The 21,179-nt window shown below is 44.2% G+C and overlaps 1 protein-coding gene across 1 annotated transcript in view; it reads left to right on the plus strand.

Moving 5' to 3' along the window:
- LOC308312950 (adhesion G protein-coupled receptor L3-like) overlaps window positions 1-21,179 on the plus strand; it is a 204,015-nt gene that overhangs the window by 70,011 nt on the left and 112,825 nt on the right. Inside the window, 1 exon segment of the mRNA XM_080759759.1 lies at window positions 20,294-20,403. Within this exon segment, the coding sequence (XP_080615885.1) occupies window positions 20,294-20,403 (110 nt within the window).

A 21,179-nucleotide genomic window follows, 5' to 3' on the forward strand; every position in this document is an offset into this window, starting at 1 on the left:
CGTTTTGTTAATTATCCTCAACTCATTCAGTATCGCTGCATCCCCCCCCCCCCCCCCCTTTTGTCTTCTTGTTAGCTCTAGTCTCTCAGCGCTAATACACCTTTTCTCTATTTTCATTTTCCTCCTTTTCCTCCCATCTCATGCATGCCCCCCCCACGCCTCTGTCTCGCGCCTTCTCTCGCTTCTCCCTGGCCACCTGTTTTTTACCTTTAATTACCCTTCACTGTTTTTCCATTTATCTCCCTGGCTCAGGAGCGAGGTGCAGTCTGAGGCGGCGGAGGGCCAGGAGGACGCAGGGTGAATCATGGGGCCTGGATTTGGCTTTGGCCCCGGTTTGGAGCACCTGTGCCAGGGTGGGAGGGCTGGAGGGATGCCCCCATGGTCTAGACCAGGCTCCACCCCCCCCCCCCCCACCCCCCCTTCTCTTAACCCCCCTCCTCACCCTCTGCTCCATGGCACGCTGGCTAGCACAAGGTCCTTGTAAAGACAGCCATGCACCGGTCCTGTTTGTGCACACAACAATTAATACACATGCATGGCCAAGCATGCAGTCTCACACAACACACACGCGCGCACACACACACACACACGCACACACAACAGCGAGAGAGAAAGCGTCTCATCGTCTCACTAGCTTTGTTGACTTCTCTTGGCAGCCTGTTTCTTTAGAACAGTGCTCAAAGTGGGGTGTTGACGGTGTTCCAAATGGACCCTTAATTACAGGTCTGTAAGCTGAGTTATGGGGGTCCATGAAATTCTAGAGTTTGAGGACCAAAACTCAGGCCTTAAAGTGTTGGTACGCATACATACAGTATGAAGTTATCAGCTTTTCTTTTTGCGCGCGCAGGGGGGTGCATGGGCGTGTACTGGCTGTCCATTTCTTTTTTTTCTTTTTTTTTACCAAATTTCTATCCCACGATTTTTGTAGCCCATTTTTCACCCAGTTCCAATGCCTATGCTGTAATCCTGGGCCCCACTCTCCCTCTGCCAACCTGGGGAGAGCCCCAAACTGAGCTCATGCTTCCTTCAGTGCACGAGGAGTGAGCAGGCCGCTTCTTATCACCCGACGGGGAGGGAGAGGGGGAGAGTTTTCCCCGGTAGGACGTAACAACGTGGAAGGAACACGTTATTCCAACCAGGTCCTTTCCCCTCCATCAGGCTGACCAGGGGGAGGCAGTTTTTTGTTTTGTTTTTTAAACATTTCTTTATTACCTTTTCTTATACGACATAGCATTCTCAAAACAATTATTCAAATATATTTTTCCCATACACACAAATGGCAGCACAAACACTAAAACAAAATATTTGATAACAGGATATATGTAAAAAAAAAAAAGGAAAAAAGATACATACAATTAAACAAATGCACAATGTCACCGTCACAGTTCCTTACCCCCCACCCAACAGCTGACAATGCAAGTTAACCACTATACATCCAAAGCCTCTTCAATGTCGCCCCGCTTAATGAAGTCCAAGAACCTCTTCCATTATCTCATAGAATACAGCAGGTTCTTTCTTCCTATATTACATACGGTATTGTGTTAGTTTAGGGGGAGGCAGTTTAGAGACCAAGATTACTGCCTGTTTTCTTGTGACTGTCTTAAGACTGTCTTATTGAACCGTGCACGTGGGACTCCGTGCACGTGGGACTCCGTGCACGTGGGCCTCCGTGCACGTGGGCCTCTGAAGTCCCTCCCCGGTGACTGTGATTTAGAGGAAAGTGCTGGATCAGAGCTGCCATCGAGCGCTTTACACTCCACTGCTAAAAGCTTACGCAACAGCAGTGCTGGAAGAAGTACTCCAATGTTTTACTCAAGTAAAATTGTTGAACGATACTCTGTTACAAGTATAAAAGTCCTGAATTCAAAATCTATACCTGAGTAAAAGTACTGTGCTTAAGGTGCCAAAAGTGGAATTGTGCAGAATGTCTCCTCTCAAGTTTTCAAATGACCAAAATGTATTCTAGGGCTGAAGTGGTTATAGTGTATGTTTTGTATATAATGATAATCAAAATCTACAAAGTAACTAAAGTTTTCAAATAATTAGTAAATGTACAATATTTGCCTCTGAGATGTAGTGGAGTATAGAAGTAACAGTATTGGAAATTGGAAATTCTCAAGTAAAGTGCCTCAAAATTGTACTTAACTACAGTACTTTAGTAAATGTACTTAGTTACTTTCCACCACTGCGCAACAGTACGTACTAGTGCAGTGTACAGTGTGGTACACTGGCCCTGGCACTGTTCCCATTATGCTTCCTCCTATGAGGCCAGCCATTTGGAAGAGGGTCTGTGCGTGTGCGTGCGTGTGCGTGTGCGTGTGCGTGCGTGTGCGTGTGCGTGCGCACATGTGTGCACGTCTGTCTGTGTGCGATTCCAGAGCTAATCTTGTTAACCGCTGCGCCGATCAGTGCCAGATTCTTGTGCATGCTGTCAGTCGGCCAACGAAGTCCACATATGTTTATACAGTATGGTACATGTGTTTTATATTTTTTATACATAATTATGTCACATATCGTTGCTGTCAGGTAAAAATCTAGTAGGTCCAAAACCATTATTGTATTATGTTTAAAAAATAACTAAAATATTGAAGGTATAGCCAATCTGCAAATTCATGTGATGCGATTGACTGTCTTGTCAGTAATCAACAAACTACACTGTGTGTGTGTGTGTGTGTGTGTGTGTGTGTGTGTGTGTGTGTGTGTGTGTGTGTGTGTGTGTGTGTGTGTGTGTGTGTGTGTGTGTGTGCGTGCGAATGAAATGTAATGTCTACTTTCAGGCCTATACCATTAGTACAATTTGAATTGCAGATTTGTAACAGAGTATTTCTACATTGCAGTATTGATACTTTAACTTTTACAGGCCCACTATCTGCCTTCTCCACTCGATGCACTGTAACACACTACACAATGTAACACACTACACACTGTGAACTCTGATCCACACTACACACTGTGACTATATGTGTACACTGTAAAGCCCAAACCACACCAAAGGGTTGCCATGCAAAACGGTTGCGACTAATTGCATGACGACCCATTGGTGTGGTTTGGGGGCCATTGAATTGAACCAGTCGAATCACTCGGTCAACAGGACATATCACACCGCTGGGACAAATGCTAAAACCGTCTCGTCCCGTCTCGCCCCTTTGGTGTGGTTTGGGCTTATAGCAGCAGTGCTACAGCCTGTGAACTCTGAACTCTGACTGTATCACAACGGAGCTCTGACTGAGCATCTGTCAGCAGGATTCAATTAACACTCAGGATTTTGCTGTGGGTAGAGGTGTAATATGGAAGAGAGAGAGAGATAGAGAGAGTGGGATTTATAAAATGTACCTACATAAAGCATACATTTCACAGCCACCCACAAAGATAGCAGACCATTAGTGCTTGCCACTGTTGTGACTGCCACTTGTGTGTGTGCGTGTGCATGTGCGTGTGCGTGTGTGTGCGTGTGCGTGCGCGTGCGGTCTTACAGAGCTGAACTCACCAGGACATTGGTGATTACGTGTCTTCCTCCTACTCTTTACATTATCCGTCTCCAATTCCCAGTTCCATCCTCCTCCCTCTACCCGTTGACTGAGGTCGTATCTAGAAATGGCGTGCGTGCGTGCGCAAGCAAACGTGCGTGCGTGCGTGCATGCTTTTTGCCCGCGTGTGCTGCCATCCTCAAGCAGTCTCCACGGTTACAGGAGATGCCCCAAGGCACCCTGGGAGTCCAACTGTCACCCTCGCTCAGCGAGGTAATTAGGCCCACACGCACGCGCACACACACACACACACACACACACACACACACACACACAGGTAGACATGTTTTATGTGCGCATGCACACACATGCATTGCACGTCTAAGAGCACGCAGAGTAAAAGGAGACAGATACTGGCATGCGGCTGCACCTATACGGTGCTCTTAACAGCCTATTTTTGAGTGGTGCAACCCAATGTCACTATGGGACTATGTTTAGAGTACCAGTAGGGGCAAAAGTGGCGCTGTTGAGAGAGAGAGAGATAGTGCTGCACTGTTGCCTGCTAATGAGAGAGAGAGGGTGTGATTTTTTTAATACCAATATACTTGTATATAGTTCATCGCGCGACGGTTTCACTCACCGAATATAGGCGATCTACAAGCCTGCGTGACTTTGTTGTCACAATATGTGACTGATATGTGACTTGTTGTGAGATAGAAGCAGGGGTTCTCAACGTTTTTGGCAAATGTAGTGGTCTCAAAAGTATGGTATTTCAAGTCATCAGCTTACAAAAATAAAAAATAAATACTCAAAAATTATACACATTGTAATAATAATAATATCTCAGATTTATATAGCAATCAAATCTAACTGCTGTGCGTTAGTATTTGCACATGCAGGCAAAATCACACGTGGTCCGCGGCCTGAGTTTCCAGATGTGACAGGCAGATGTTTGACCGACTGACGTGTCCTCACTATATCTCCACCCGTCTACGTCACGGGCCCACGGCCACGCTTCACCCTGTTCCTCTGTCACTGTCAAAATGCTAACGGCTAGCATTGCTTCACCCTGTTCCTCTGTAACTGTCACCACGCTAACCTTTAGTTAGCACTGCTTCGCCAAGCACATAACAAGCCATAGTGCTGCTCCGGAATCCGGATTGGTCTAGACACCACACACACGCACACGTACATGCACGTGCACGCGCGTGTACGCGCACTAACCTTCAGCTCACCCGGCTACGCATGGAGTTGTGCCTTAGCAAGGCACTCAACCCTCTTAAACCTGACTTACAAGTGACTTGCAATAAGCAAGAACAACACAAGGTACTGCATCAAATGCATATAAATATTATAGAAAGAGTCATCTAAACTATAAGGACCTTACATCCGTACTTGGTCCGCTCTTGTTTCCATGTCTCTACACCACATCTATAGCAGATCTACAAGAACACGACACGGTGTCTTCTGCCAAAATAGACTGTAGGGGCACTATAGACTTCAGTGGTTAACCCTATAACTGCTCCCCACACAGAGCGCCTAACCAGGTTTCAAGTAGTTTAAAAAGCCACTAAAGTGATTTTGACGCTATACATTAACTCATTTTGCGACCCCCACAAGGACCCCTGGTGGCCGACTGTCACCTCACTTTGAGGACCACTGCCCCCCCCCCCCCCTCACCCCTCTCCATTCTGCTGAGGACACACTCCAGCTCAAAGCCAACAACATGCACACAAAGAGACGTGCGCACAAACACGCCAGCACTTCAGTGCATCAGGGTGTAGCCTGACAACATCCTCAGTGACACAGTTGTTACTGGAGGCAGGGATGGGGGGGGGGGGGGGGGGGGGGGTGAGGAGGAGGGGGGTCACCTTGAGTAGGGGACAGGAGTGGCGGCTCCGCTGTCCCGTGCGCTCATCATCGCAGCCTTTTGCCAAGAACGCGAGCGGACGGACGGACGGCCTCGAGACAATCTTGGATGTTACTCACACACAGTAAACATCCTTCTGAGTGTAGATGGAGACTGAGTCCAGTGAGGTCGAATCGTGTTGGTTTCCTGAAGGCCGTTCCCTCTTTTTAAACTTTGAGTGCCTGGATCTCCCATTTTTCTAAATCTATAATGTCTTATCTCGTCTGGCTGATCCAGGGCCACCTTTTACTATTTTAACGTTATTGACTTGTGCGTCTCCCGTGAGCATTTCCCTCATCCTTTTGAGTGTCAATTCCGTTGGGTCCGTTGGGTTACGTTTTGCACTCTCTCAGAGTCGCAAACGCCTTTTGCAACCAGATCTTATTTGAATGATGTTTGGGAGACAAACAACACTTTCCTGGGGTTTTTTTTACATGTGTAATACATGTTTTTAGATATTTTAGCATTCCAAAGTGCCAGTGATGTCATGGACACTGGTCTCACTTCCTTCCTGGACTACATGTTGTCGCAGTAAAGACAGCCCTCTCCCTCTCCACAAGGTGGGGTGAGTGCAGCAAAGCATTATGATCATTGTGGTAATCCAGCAGTGTACATGAGACCGGCGTCCATGACATTGCAGACACTTTGAAATACTAAAAATCTAAAAACACAAATTACCCACATAAAACCCCCAGGAAAGTGTTTCTTGTCTCCCAAACATCATTAAAATAAGTGTCCCTGTAAGAGTGAGGGTTTTACTGTGCATCGTCTAGTATTGGGGGACTGGAGCTTGTGTCCTATAGCTTAGCTGATAGTTGTCAGGTGTGACAGTGATGCGGGGGAGACAGGGAGAGCTAGTCTGTGAGTGTGTACGAATGCGCGTGCGCGCGTGTGTGGGTGTGTGCATGCACTCACACACTCGGCGCCACCAGAGGAATGTTGCTAGGTGGAATCAAGAGGAAAGTGCTGGCTGTGTGTCCTGAAATCGGATGATGTGGAAGTTACCATGGTTACCGGTGGAAGAGGAGAGATTTCAGAGCTTAAAAACAGTATACGGCCATATTATGCCCACTGGGGAGGTATAGGGCTGTGTGTGTGTGTGTGTGTGTGTGTGTGTGTGTGTGTGTGTGTGTGTGTGTGTGTGTGTGTGTGTGTGTGTGTGTGTGTGTGTGTGTGTGTGTGTGTGTGTGTGTGTGTGTGTGTGTGTGTGTGTGTGTGTGTGTGTGTGTGTGTGTGTGTGTGTGTGTGTGTGTGTGTGTTTCCTTTTGAACATGTTTTGCATTAAATCTTCCAATAACATGTGTATCTCACAGCTAGAAGGTCCTGGGTTCGATTCCCACTCGGGCACTGTGGGTGCTGGAGGCGTGTTTCCTCCTCCGCGTCATCAGTGCCCATACCCGAAGGCGGGGTTGGCGAAAGGGCCTTTCTGTGTGGAGTTTGCATGTTCTCCCCGTGTCCCCTAGGGTAGGTACCCTCACAAAAACATGCAGTAATCCTGGTCTCTAAACTGCCTCCCCCTGGCCAGCCGGGGGCGCCTGATGGAGGGGAAAGGAACTGGTTGGAATAACGTGTTCCTTCCACACGCTACGTCCAACCAGGGAAACTCCCCCCTGTCAGGTGTAAAGGAGCAACTTGGACACTCAAGCATGAAGGAAGCATGAGTTAAGTCCGTTGCTCTCCCCAGGTTGGCGGAGGGTGTGTAGAGCCCAGGATCACAGTAGATGATTGACACAGGGGTGAAAAATGGGTTACAAAAATCGTGGGATAAAAAATATATTTAAGAATTTAAGATGTGTATCTCATCCAGATTTTATTTATCCACATTTCATTTTATTTTACTTGACACGAAAACCGTGCCGGCTGTATTCGCACTGAAGTGTGATTGCTCTTGAAACTGAAATGAAATGCAATTACGTGTTGATATCCCGAAAATGACCGTCAACGCAGACCATTTTCTTCTGAAATGTTCTTTTTAGTGGAGTTTCACAGGCACTAGACAGGCTGGGGCTACAGTATGTGGACACGTTCTCTCCTCAACTTCTAAACGTGTCTCCGGCAATTACAACAGCTGCTCCTCCTCGGTACTTCCATGCTTTTCGGGGGGAAATTAGTTGGCAAGCGCGTTGATCATCTCCAAGTTAGACTCTTAACGTCACGTACTTATCTTCCCTCACAGGAGCTGCGAAGAAAGAAATCCCTGGCGAATACTGCCAAATATATGACAACACTGCCAAATATATGACAACAGAGGCTAGTTATGTGTGGGCAGTTAACTTCCAGGGCAGTTTATACATCGGAAAGACTGCAGTTATCTTTAAATATGGATGTTCTCTCCCAGCCAATGTTTTGAACCCATTCTGACCTGAGATCAGATTCTAAAAATGTCTTCTACATCCTGACAGTTTTCTGAAAAAGCTATGTTTCTATGTCAGTCGATTTTTCAAAAATAGCAGACCTATACAAGTTCATAGCGCGCCACTCGGTGGCGCTCTATGAACTGATATTGTAGATCTGATATTTTTCAATAGCTAAAGCATAACACAATGCTAACACCAAAAGGGGTTCCCACCCCAAAATGGGTTAACTCAAATATTTGCTTCTGGGGGGACCCTTGAACAACATATTTTCAGATGGGGGTCGGAGGCGAAATACAGAATACAGAAATACAGAAATGTAATTCACATATAGGATGTTATGGCGACACAGCATTCTAGAGGATTCTATAGTGTTTATAGTTTCAATGTACTGTTACTTCTACTGTTAGACGGATGATAGATTCTTAATCTTAGTTTACTTATGATCCTAGATGACTGTTTCTATATGCATTTGATGTATTACCTTGTGTTGTTCTTGCTTATTGTAAATCGCTCTGGATTAAGAGAGTCTGCTAAATGCCAGAATTGTAATTGTACATTGTATAAAGTATAGCATAAATTGCATATCGTTGTTGTTGGGCAGTATCTCCATATTTCAACTTTATATATATATATATATATACACAGTATCACACAAAAGAAGCACAAATGTTTCAAAAGTACTCCATTTTGTTCCTTACGTAAAAGTATTGCAGAAATACCTAAGTTAAGTACAGTACTTGTTGAGTAAATGTATACTTATAGTCACTTTGCGCCACTGTTTCCATGTGGTGTTATGACGTTGCTGTGTCAATAAGGAGTGGAGGGACATTGTGCTGTCCCTGAGCCTGGTATTAATAATGTAATGTTGGCTGGCTGTGTGTCCCAGTGGAGGGAACAGCATTGTTTTACCGCTGACCCGTCTGACGGGCTGATCGAGAGGTGACATGATCTCATCCAGAGACCACAGAACAGCTCTGTGTGTGTGTGTGTGTGTGTGTGTGTGTGTGTGTGTGTGTGTGTGTGTGTGTGTGTGTGTGTGTGTGTGCATGCATATTTGAGGATTCATAATTATGTGTCAGAGGATGACGCACACAAACACACACGCACGCACACACACACACACACACACACACACACACACGCACGCACACGCACACACACACACACGCACACACACACACACACACACACACACACACGTGTCTCTCTCACTCTGTATCTCTGTCAGTCTAAATCCCTACATCAGACTTCAATTACTGATTACATCCAAAACCGGCCTGTTCTCTGGTTTTCATTCCCTTTTATTTCTTCCATCTCGCTTCCATCTCTCATCTCTCCATCCCTCCATGCCTCACCCTTCCATCTCTCATCTCTCCATCCCTCTATCTCTCCATCCCTCCATGCCTCACCCTTCCATCTCTCATTCCTCCGTCCTTCTATCTCTCCATCCCTCCATTCCTCATCCCTCCATCTCCAAACAGCAGTGTATGTGTAACCACATCAGGGAGCTAATAAAGCAGAAACTAGGCCAGCAGAAATGGAATCTCATAGTGTGTGTGTGTGTGTGTGTGTGTGTGTGTGTGTGTGTGTGTGTGTGTGTGTGTGTGTGTGTGTGTGTGTGTGTGTGTGTGTGTGTGTGTGTGTGTGTGTGTGTGTGTGTGTGTGTGTGTGTGTGTGTGTGCGCGCGCTTTCAGCTCTTCATCTCATAGTAACATAGTAACTATCCCTTCCTTGTCTACCTATTATATCTAGTTCTGTTGATTATTAATTATTTAGACATCATTGTCCCCATTTTTTGTTGCCTTGGTTGTATTTGTCCCAGATATTAGATAGTAGTTTTATTCATTATGTGTTGACAGTGTATCTTTTGTGACACTATCTCCAGTTTTTTAAGATATTTTTGGGCCAAACTGTAGCTTAAGAATACATTGTATTTATTGGGTTAGGTTTTCCTGGGACCCAAACATTGATAATGAATGGAGAATTTACATCATATGTAGATGAGCAAATCTGCACATTTTGTCCTACACAAATTCCCATTGACAATGAATGGATGATGTACGATAGAGCGCCCCTCACTTCACACGGGTGTGATCTTTTCCTGCTACACCAAATCTCTTTGCCGAAAATAGTTGTGACTCTCAAGATCAGGCTATTTTTTCACCTATATTATCACAAGCCCAGAATAGGGAAGCTTCATGTGGTTCATGTGGTTAAATCCTGTCCTGTCCTTTTTAAATCATCATGTAGCATGGTTAGGAAAACAACTCAGGAGACAAAGATTTGAGTTAAAAACGTTTGCACTGAAAGAATATAATATTCATATATTTGCACCACATTTTCACGATATATATTTTTAGCAGATCTACAAGCTCGTAGCGTGGCACTCTGTCTTGCGCTATGAGCTTGTAGATCTGCTATTTTTCAATAGCTAAAGTATAACATGATGCTATAAACACCAAAATGGTTCCCGTGAATCCCGTCCAGAATGGGATAACACATGAATGGTCAAAGAGTGAACTGCCAGCCATATACTGTATGAGTGTATGGGACCTCTAGGAATAGGATGATGGTACTCCACCATAGATGTACTGATCCAGACAAATCTGGGATTCAAATAAAAATGTATTTTCTTGAGCATGAATATATTTATTGAGCATAAATATATTTATTGGTCATGAATATCTATAAACATGTTTTGGCATCCAAGGTTCTGTCTCAATTTCACTCATTCCCTGTAAGCATGGAAATATGATTATAAATAAATGATCTACCAAATAGATATCAGGGAATGAAATAGCGAGAAGCCGCCCGTGAGGGAATAGAATAGAAACAGGTTCTTAGCTGGGCTAGTGGGGCACAAACACACTTCAGAGAGCAAAGCACAAAGCAGCACAAAACACAATGAGCACCAGTGGAAAGTAACAGAAGTACATTTACTAATATACTGCACTTACAAGTACAGTTTTGACTTGAATTACTGTACTTGACTGTTTCCAATACTTTTTACTTCTACTGCACTACATGAGATGAGAGATGAGATGAGATTCAATTTATTGTCAATGTACAGTACAAGTACAGCACAGCACAGCGAAAAGTATTTTCGCATCTCACCAATGGTGCAAACATGTCCGTAAGGAGGATACATTAATTACAATAGTACAGTAGTAACAGTAGAATGGGCTGAGCAGTAGTCATTTAAATAAATAAATAAATAATGATAAAGAAAAACCTGATCTGTCCATATTGCACGTAGCCCTTATTACACGTGGCCCAATGCACAGAGTGCTAAACTAAGGTCCAGAGTCCAAAGTCCAGTGGCCATATCGCACGAGTCCACATAGTGTTATAGACTAGGATGTGTCCAGAGTCTGGGATATGACAGGGATGGTGGATGGGTTGGGAAATATTGTACTTTTACTCCACTATAGCCTACATTTTGAAAACTTTAGTTACTCGTGTGGAAATAAAGCAAAAGATAGGAATAAGTTATCAAGTATCATTAATGTTGTAATGTTTTTATATCAACTGGCCCCTTGCCAGTGCAGTAATGTGGCTCACAGGTTGAGCTATTGGAGGATCCCTGAGGTATGAGATAGTGGTTAACACCCACTCCATGAGGTCCTACCCCTGATGGGCCGTTATGTCGTTATGCTCACAAGTAGCAGAGAGAGAGAGAGAGAGAGAGAGGGAGGGAGGGAGGGAGAGGCAGAGAGAGAGAGAGAGAGAGAGAGAGAGAGAGAGAGGGAGGGAGATAGAGGCAGAGGGAGGGGGGGAGAGAGAGAGGGAGGGAGAGGGAGAGAGAGAGAGAGAAAGCACAACACCCACTGGAACATTTCTTACAGTGCGTGCGTGCGTGCGTGCACACGCACACACACACACACACACACACACACACAGAACCGAGATTTGATTAACGTTTTTTAAAAATAGAACATAAAAAAATAGTCTACGAGCTCTTTTTTTTGCCTATAATGACACTATACAATAGGGATGGAATGGTTGGAAGTGGTTCAATATCAGGATATGATCGGCTGCATAATTATGACCGTTATACATCCTGTGTGTGTGTGTGTGTGTGTGTGTGTGTGTGTGTGTGTGTGTGTGTGTTAGTCCCTCTTGCGTTGTGCGCAGCAGAAAGCCAGCAGGCGAGGGGGTATCCAGGCCACTGGCTGGTTTTGATGTAGTCATGCTAATTAGAATACAGTGTTTCTTCCAACAACACACAAGTTCTCTGCAAAACAATGGAGACGCTTCGCTGTCGGTGAATAAGCAATGGTTTGTGTATAGGTGCACACGGTAATGTGTGTGTGTGTGTGTGTGTGTATGTGTGTGTGTGTGTGTGCGTGCACATGAGTCACCACGGGTCGTCGGTAAGCGAACAACAGTGTTGTGGATTTGCAAATTCTTGCTGTGCTTTTTATCATTAGTTATTGCTGCTGTGCGGTCGAGATAGAGACACAGTAGAGGAGAGAGAGACAGAGGGAAACATTGCCAGAGACAGAGAGAGAGAGGGGGGAGGGGGTAATAAGCCGGAGAGCGAGTCATTTTTGGATGTGACTCAGACTACTGGTTCTGACAGAGCGAGCGGTGACGCAAGCGGTGCCTGTGCTGCGGAGGATGCAGGGACGGATGGAGGGACGGAGAGAGGATGGAGCCGAGACCCCGAGGGAGCCATGGGTGGATGGGGGGGGTTGGGCAGGGGGGGGTAGATATTAGCTGCGGGAGACAGGGAGGAATATGTGGAGCGAGACCGACTCACTACTAGCCCATTAAGACCACGAGGACAGGTTCTACAACATCCTGAACAACGTATCGGTGGTGCACCGGTGCTCAAACTTTTTCATGTCAAGGATGCACAGAATTATCTGGTTTTTGGCTGCGGACGCCTTCTGAAAATATGTTGTTCCAGGGACCCCCCACCACGTGCAGAAGCAAATATTTGAGTTAAAAACGTTTGCTGTGAAAGAATATATGTTAAAATATTTGCGCCATGTTTTCACGATTTTTTTTTTTTGCAGATATACAAGATCGTATAGCGCGGCATCAGGGTGCCGCGCTATGAGCTTGTAGATCTGATATTTTCCGACAGCTAAAGTCTAAAATAATGGTTATAGTGGTTAAAAGCTATAGGAACTACAGTATGACACACATGCATCCTCAGGTCCAAATGGACTAGGAGACAAAGTGAGAAAGTCAGAGAAGTACACACACGGACACAGAGGGAAATGTCAGGGGCTTGGGAGAGAGTGACTTAGGGAGGAAAAAGGGAGAGGTAGAGACGAAAGCAATAAGAAGCCCACCGCGTGCACTATCTGGCTCTGGCTCCGGAAGCTACAGCTAAGTGGGTTAAAGACAGATAAACAGACGGCGCAGAATGTGTGGAGACTTTTGGAAATTGGAAAGAACGGAAAGAAAAAGAAAAGCATGGTATATAGGCATGGGATGAGGGGAGACTATAGAGGAATCATTCCTTGGCGAGAAGATGGAGACAAAGGCAGAGGGAGAAATTGGTTTATTATCTAGGTTTAGAGCAAGCACAGAAAAGGGTGGTGGAGATGTACAGTATACAGGAATAGACAGCAATAGAAGGAGTGGTTGCAGATATAGAAATGCGGTATCAAATTGTATTTATATTTAACCACTATATACACACATACAGATCAACATGGAATGTCAGAACAAGTCAGCTCCATACAGTATATGGACATCTAAGGGTGGTACCGGGGACATTCCGGGCCTTAATTTCCGGGCCTGTTGAGAACTCTAGTTTTCGCCAGCTGCCGGGCGTGGCTCGACTGCACTAATAACTTTGGGGCAGGCCCGTCTAGAGTTTGAATTTTGTATGGACAGGTAGGTATAAGTCAAAAGGGAGACATCGAAGAGGAAGGACGGATGGGGAAGGATCAACATATGGAATGTCAGAACAGGTTCTTGATGTCACATCATGTCACAAGACCTGGGCACATAATTTGGGGGCTTGCCTGTGGTGACCAATTAACCGACCAACGCACTGATGGGAAATGCACAGGGCTCTATACTAGCCCCCCCTCCTGTTTTTGCATCGCTCTACCGTAAATATATCGATCTACAAGTTCTACAATGGTCTTGTATATCTGCGATGTTTGCCAAACGTTCACCCCAGAATAAGGACGCCGCAGGGCTCATGTGGTCCGTTGAAGCATGAGTCAACAAAGCCCCAGCGTTGTGTGATTCAACCCATGAGTCACACCTTTTGGCCTGGCCGAGTACAAATATTGTGCTCATCTCTGCCAGGGATTATGGCAGCGGAACTTTCTGAGAACGGAGTCATTCTGACGCGAGGGAAACTGAAGCCGCTGTCCGCTATACCCCCTGTGTGAACCCGCTGTGATGACATCATCACCAGTGTGGTGCACGCAGGCCTGCAGGGCGTCACCGGGACGATTCTACAAATGCCTTCTAAATCCTGGCAGTTTTCTGAAAAACCTAGATGTCAGTGGTTCTCAACCTATTTCATGTCAAGGACCCCCAGAAGTATCTGTATTTGGGCACGGACCTGCATCTGAAAATGTGTTGTTCCAGGGGACCCCCCAGAAGATTTGAGTTAAAAACGTTCGCTCTGAAAGAATATAAAATTATATTCAATGATCTACAAGCTGCCGAGCTATGAGCTTGTAGATCTGCTATTTTTCAATAGCTAAAGTGTAACACAATGCTTAAAACACCAAAAGGGGTTCAGGGTTAATGGCTGCTTTTGTGCTCTGTTACACCTCGGCTGGCAGGCCAGTCCTTTTGATAGGTGTCAGGAATGAAGTTGTGGTGCTGTGTTAGTTTGTGTCCACCCCCCCCCACCAGCCCCACTACCAGTCCCTGTCTTGCACTGATGACAGGTGACCGATGATGGAGGCATTGGGGCAAGAAATTAAAAAGCCCAGAGGCGAGAAAAGGGAAGGGAGGGTAAAGAGGAGAGAAAAACTTGGCCGGTATTATCGTTAGAATATGACACATTATCACATACACGACAGATATCAGCATATGACATCGGCATATAGAGGTTCTAGGCCTCGGGAAGGCCTGGTTCAGACCAAAGATGCGACAAAACGCTTTTTTTAAAGGGCTATTTCACAGCTGGAAGAAACTGCAATCGCTCAATGTTAATAGTATTTGTAGTTGATAACAGTAGCACAATTTGAAATGTGCACTCTATGGCCAGAAAGATAATGTAGTCTGTGTGTTTGACTATAGTGTTTGACCGGATTGCTGAATTCCTACAATGACCATAATGCTTTGGTGCACCCACATGGGCTGTCCTATTGAGACAACATGTAGTCCAGGAAAGAAGTGAGAACACATTTTCATGACACATTCTGGTCATGAACATGGCTCTGTGACTAAAATATCTAAAAACACACCGCTTGTGTCCTAAACATCATTGAAATAAGATCTGGTTGCAAAAGGGGTGAAGTGGCCCTTTAAGCCCGATTGATGTTTCGTTGTACGACGTGTACATTAATCTCAGAAGTCTGTATGACCTTTAACCTCACAGTGTCAGCCTGTATGACCCTTTAACCTCACAGTGTCAGCCTGTATGACCTTTAACCTCACAGTGTCAGCCTGTATGACCTTTAACCTCACAGTGTCACTCTGTATGACCTTTAACCTCACAGTGTCAGTCTGTATGACCCTTTAACCTCACAGTGTCAGCCTGTATGACCTTTAACCTCACAGTGTCAGCCTGTATGACCTTTAACCTCACAGTGTCAGTCTGTATGACATTTAACCTCACAGTGTCAGTCTGTATGACCTTTAACCTCACAGTGTGAAGACCAAACGTGAGCCCAACTGAACCAGTGACCACAATGCGTCGCGATGCAACGCATTGTGAGCTTGTAGATATTTAGAGAGAGCTTGTAAAATATTTGTATACATTCGAAAACTTGAAACGGGGAATTCTGCATAGTGAGATACTTTTACTTTTGCTACGTCCGGAATTCAACATGTACTTTTACTCAAGTACATGTTGAATTCCGGACTTTTACTTGTAACAGAGTATTTCTAAATTACAGTATTGATACTTTTACTTAAGTAATAAGTGACTTTCAATACTTTTACCACCACTGACGGAGACCAATTACTGTACGCGATAAAGCCGCGCATGTCCGCGACCTGCCGTCAGCTCTGCACGCGTCATGCCAGAACACCAGAGTGAAAATTGAATTAGCGCTCATGCATATTTCATAATGCAAATTATTGAATGTTCCAGTAAGAAAAAGGGGACTTGAGGGGGTTCGGCAAGACTCATTAAAAAAAAGAATCTCAATTTGAGAATCTTGATGTTTTTAATGTAAATGTCGCCTGTCTGACAGGTACAGAGGGAGCCGGGGATGGAGATTATGAGCAGTAGGAGTAATTGAGAGAAAATATCGAGAGAAGGGGAGAAATCGCTCACCGGCCTCCCTATAATAAGCCTTTTCTCCTGATGTTACTTATTATCTTTAGTGTAATTCTATACAGTATATATATATATATACTAGTCGCTGTCGGGTGGAAACCTCAATTATGTCTAAATTGGTTTAGTTGCAGTGGGTCCTGTGTAGTTGTAGTTTTTGTGTTGCAGTGGGTCCTGTGTAGTTGTAGTTTTTGTGTTGCAGTGGGTCCTGTGTAGTTGTAGTTTTTGTGTTGCAGTGGGTCCTGTGTAGTTGTAGTTTTTGTGTTGCAGTGGGTCCTGTGTAGTTGTAGTTTTTGTGTTGCAGTGGGTCCTGTGTAGTTGTAGCTTTTGTGCTCTCACAAGCTCTCGTTAATTCCTTTCATGGCATTAACGATGTATAAAACTCACAGACAACTTTGCCCATTGTCAACCTATCTATCTTCATATAATTGATAATGCCCCTGATAATATGGTGCCATTCTTGGCACCATATTTCGTCAAACTCACCAACATTGGAGCTGTACGAAAAGCTTGAATTATTCTCTTCCTATCAGCAAAGATTTTGTTTCAGAAAAGTCCACCATACTGTATGTTATGAGCTACTTTCTGTCAAGAAAGATAATTTTTTTAAGTGTTGGAGTTTGGAAGTTCTCGTTGGATATCACTCAACGGTCCTGCGCACCACCTGTTTTGAATTTGCACATACTGTAGGAGGCAGCAGGACATTGCTTTACTGAATGCACTTCCAAACTCCAACACAGGAAGTAGCTCATAACATGTCTACGGTGGATTTTTATGAAACAAACACTTTGCTTTTCAAACAGCTGCTGTTGATGAGTTTGACGTTGTTTAATACAATCAGATAGGACTTTTCTGTTTGGATGAATGGGATGTCAATGGCAAATTGCGGTAACATGGTCTGCATAAGGTCAATTATAGGTTAAAATCATCCTGAGCTTGAAGATTGGCTATTTTCGATACATTTGTACGACACTACTGGGTGACAAAGTAAGGCATTAAATTAATGTAAAAAAAAACCGCTTTAATATGGAGATACAAGGTTTCTTCCCAACAGCAAAATGATCCTTTATTCAGTCTCGTTGAATAATTAATTTCAGCCGGGGAAAGCGGTGCTTTTGTGTGGGGGCAGTGTGTAATGTTATTACACCTATCTATCATGAGAGCACAAGGCTTCCTGCAATACCTTATAATTATCAGCTTTGTTTATGAGGAATGGGGGGTGGCACGTTTAATCACACGTACACTACTTGCACATGCAGATCACGTATGCGTTTTCACATGGACACAGACGCACGCGCATGCACGCGCATGCACGCACACACACACGCAAGCACACACAAAGCCTACACTTTATGTGTGGCCTGCCATAACCCGTGTTAATGACAAAGAGAGGTACTTACTTTGTGTATGTCAGAGGAGAGAGGTCCTCTGATAATTGGAATTAATTACCTGGAGTCTGGAGGGCGCACCAGGCCTAAAGCGGCAGGTTATTGTTCTCCATGCTGCACGCACACACACACGCACTGTGACGCACGCACACACACACACACACACACACACACACACACACACACACACACACACACACACACACACACACACACACACACACAGTCCTCTTAAGTATTACTATACTTGTGAGGACAATAACATTTTTGGACGCCGAGGTTATGAATGAAATTCGTACCATTTTGTGATGTTTCTAACCTGAACCGATCTAGGAGCTCACAGCACGCGTCACGCTGTGATGTGTGTGTGAGCTTGTGGATCTGATATTTTCGGTATAAAGTATAAATAAATCAGGTATAACCCCAACCTAACCTCTAAACCTAACTTCCTAATGCCTGATCCTAAATATAACCCCAACCCGAATTTTTATTTTCCTAGTCGTAAGTCTATTTTTTTTAAACAGCCGTACTACTATACTTGTGGGTAAATTTTTGTGCACACACACACACACGCACACACGCACAAATGCACTTATGCACGAATGTACGCACAGGTGTGCGCACACACACATACACACGCACACACACACACAGTGTGTAGTGTGTACTGTACGTTGTACATGCAAGCACAGTACATACAGTACATAAACATGCACAGACAGGCAGTGGTGTCATTATTGTCACACTGCTATCTTATGGTGGCCATGTGTTTACGTATAAGAGAACTCAATGTTTCCATTAATGCTTTGTTCTGTTCAGGTGTGACAGCAATGTGTCTGGACAGATATGTCACGTTGTCTGTTGTTCACTGCTCAGTGTGAAGAAGCTTCACTCGTTGTCTTGTCTGCGTCTCTGTTTGTGTGTGACATCAAACGGGTGACACTTGTTTAACATTATCGTCGCTGTCGTTACAGTATGTTAAACATATTTCATCTTAAAAAATGAAAAAAGTAAACTGTGTTGTGCAAAGATTGTCGTTATATGGGCATGCAATTTGATCCTTTGGTCTTGTTAGACAGATGATAGGTTCCTAGTTTTCTAATGATTCTAGAAGACTGTTTCTATGCATTTGATGTATTACCTTGTGTTGTTCTTGCTTATTGTAAATCGCTCTGGATTAAGAGCCTTTTATAAATGCCTAAAGTGTAAATTGTAAATTGTCTAAGATTTTTGCCTACAAATGCCCAAAATAGGGGTGTCAGGTTGAAAGTAGTTAATTCTGTCTGATTTATATGAAAAGTATTAACCAGAGCTTGTGATTAAACTAGAAAAGCAATTCCTGCAGAAACTATGGGCTCGCTGAAAACCTGCAATGTATATGTACAGTAGAAAATGTATTAAAGCTGAAGAAAAAGTTTTAAAATAAATTACAAAAAGGGCTGATGATGGATGATGACATATTCACTGCCGTCACCAGGAAGCGACAGAGGTTTGAATGCGTTGTTATATTAACCACAGATAGCACCTCTGTGTGAACCTAGAAAGATCTACAGTATGGACAGCATTCCTTTTCGGGTTTATGATTCAGTCGGGAGCGGATGATATCTTACGTCATTGTTTTGTAGTCATCAGGATGATATCTTACGTCATGTTGTAGTCATTGTTTTGTAGTCATCAGGATGATATCTTACCTCATGTTGTAGTCATTGTTTTGTAGTCATCAGGCCGGAACCCTCAAACCAGAGTTTCTTCCCCTCAAACCGGAAGAATTATACCTTCCCAATAAAAGCGTGACTCTCTCTCGTAGCCTGCGATGAGAATAGAATTTCCCCGTGGGATAACGGGTTTACAGACGCTAAATAGTCTCTGGAAAGTACACTCACATTCATATTTTAGAAATCTGCGAAACTACGCTGCATCAAGGCTTTTATTGGGAAGGCGTTATTCTTCCGGTTTGAGGGAAAATAAGTTCTGGTTTGAGGGATCCAACCTAGTGACTACAAAACAATGACTACAACATGACGTAAGATATCATCCACTGATTCACTCCTGACCGGATCACACAGCAATTTAGTAACACAGACTAGGCTTTACATTTCCTCCGAGGTGGAAAGCCTGGTGAGGCGAGGTTAAGAAAGATCTGACCCTTTTACAAAATATATTTTTCTTTTAAAGAAAAATACAAGCTTAAATAACTGCATAAAGCTGAACATGTTGAAGTTTGAACTAGATTCCGAGCACAAAGTATGTGGAAATAGTTTGATGCTGTAGATAACTATATGTGCTCTCTGGAGCCAGCCCCCCAAAATGACTACACTGGATCCATTGGAGCACAGGTTTTGGACATACAAGGTTTCTGCCTAACAGCAACTATGTACATGCTATCTGGATCACTGGATGTATACCATTGAGATATTGTTGCTGTCGAGCAGAAACCTCTTACTGTATGTCCATTCTCCATACAGTAGTCCAGGGGTTCTCAACGATTTTGGCTGGGGACCCCCGAAAATGCTTTGGCAATGTCTCGCGATGTATGTTATGTTATTTTTTTAAATTAACACATACTACAGTGTAACTCACACAAAGCATCAAAAGTAGTAGATCTACGACCTCGAAAAGTGGCGCTAATCAACATGTTTTGAGCCCGTCAATCTGCTACTTTTGAATCTGAATCCCGAAAACAAACACACACGGAGACGATAATGCTCTCTCTCTGTCTCTCTCTCTCTCTCTCTCTGCAGATGCAACAACCGTACGCAGTGTGCAGTGGTGGCTGGCCCTGACGTGTTCCCTGACCCCTGCCCTGGCACATACAAATACCTGGAGGTCCAGTATGAGTGTGTTCCATACAGTAAGTTTGCTTTTGCTTTCCTCTCCACTCTTTGGAGAGTTGAGTGTACAGTGTGATGTCATTTCTCTTTAAATTGTCAGTGTTATGTTCAACTCTGAGAGTTGCGTTGTGGGTAGAGTGTCTCAGATTGAGGGTACAGTTCAATACAAGGTCTGCTAAGAGGATCAAAAACCCAAGAAAGCGCTAAGGCTTGTTTCCATTGGGGACCTTGATATTCCATCCAGAACGTTTAATGACAGAATACGTAAATATACAATGCTATGCAAAAAAAACAAAAAAGAAGTATAGAATTAATATGTATAGTAAAGGGGGGAGGCTTTGACATTTTTACTGGAGCCAGTTTCGAATTACAGCCACCCGTAAGTGCTCTTTGAGAGTGGTTTTGAAGTAGAGTACAGGGCTTCACATTTCCTTTACGACTGTTGGTAGGGCGCGTCATATACTGTAGGAGCTAAATTAATGTAACCCTGGGTGCAGTTCAACATCACAGTATGACATGGGAGTTGTTGTCAGTGTGTAATGTGAGAATCATTCTATGTTCCTGTGGAAAGTGAGGCACTCTGTGCGTGAGGGAGAGGAAGGACATGAAGGAAGGATAGGCTCAAATGGTGACAGATGGCTGTGTGACCTCTAACCACCTGGACCCTAGCCTAGCGTCCCTATACTGGGAATCAGTGGTGGACAGAAATACTCGATAGATACGCCTGGTCAAGCATTACTCAAACTACCAAGTGACCAAGTGGATCTGTCAAAAATTATACTTGAGTATTCGAAAG

This window comes from Protomyctophum bolini, assembly GCF_963924005.1.
Source record: "Protomyctophum bolini genome assembly, chromosome: 3".
Taxonomy (NCBI): domain Eukaryota; kingdom Metazoa; phylum Chordata; class Actinopteri; order Myctophiformes; family Myctophidae; genus Protomyctophum; species Protomyctophum bolini.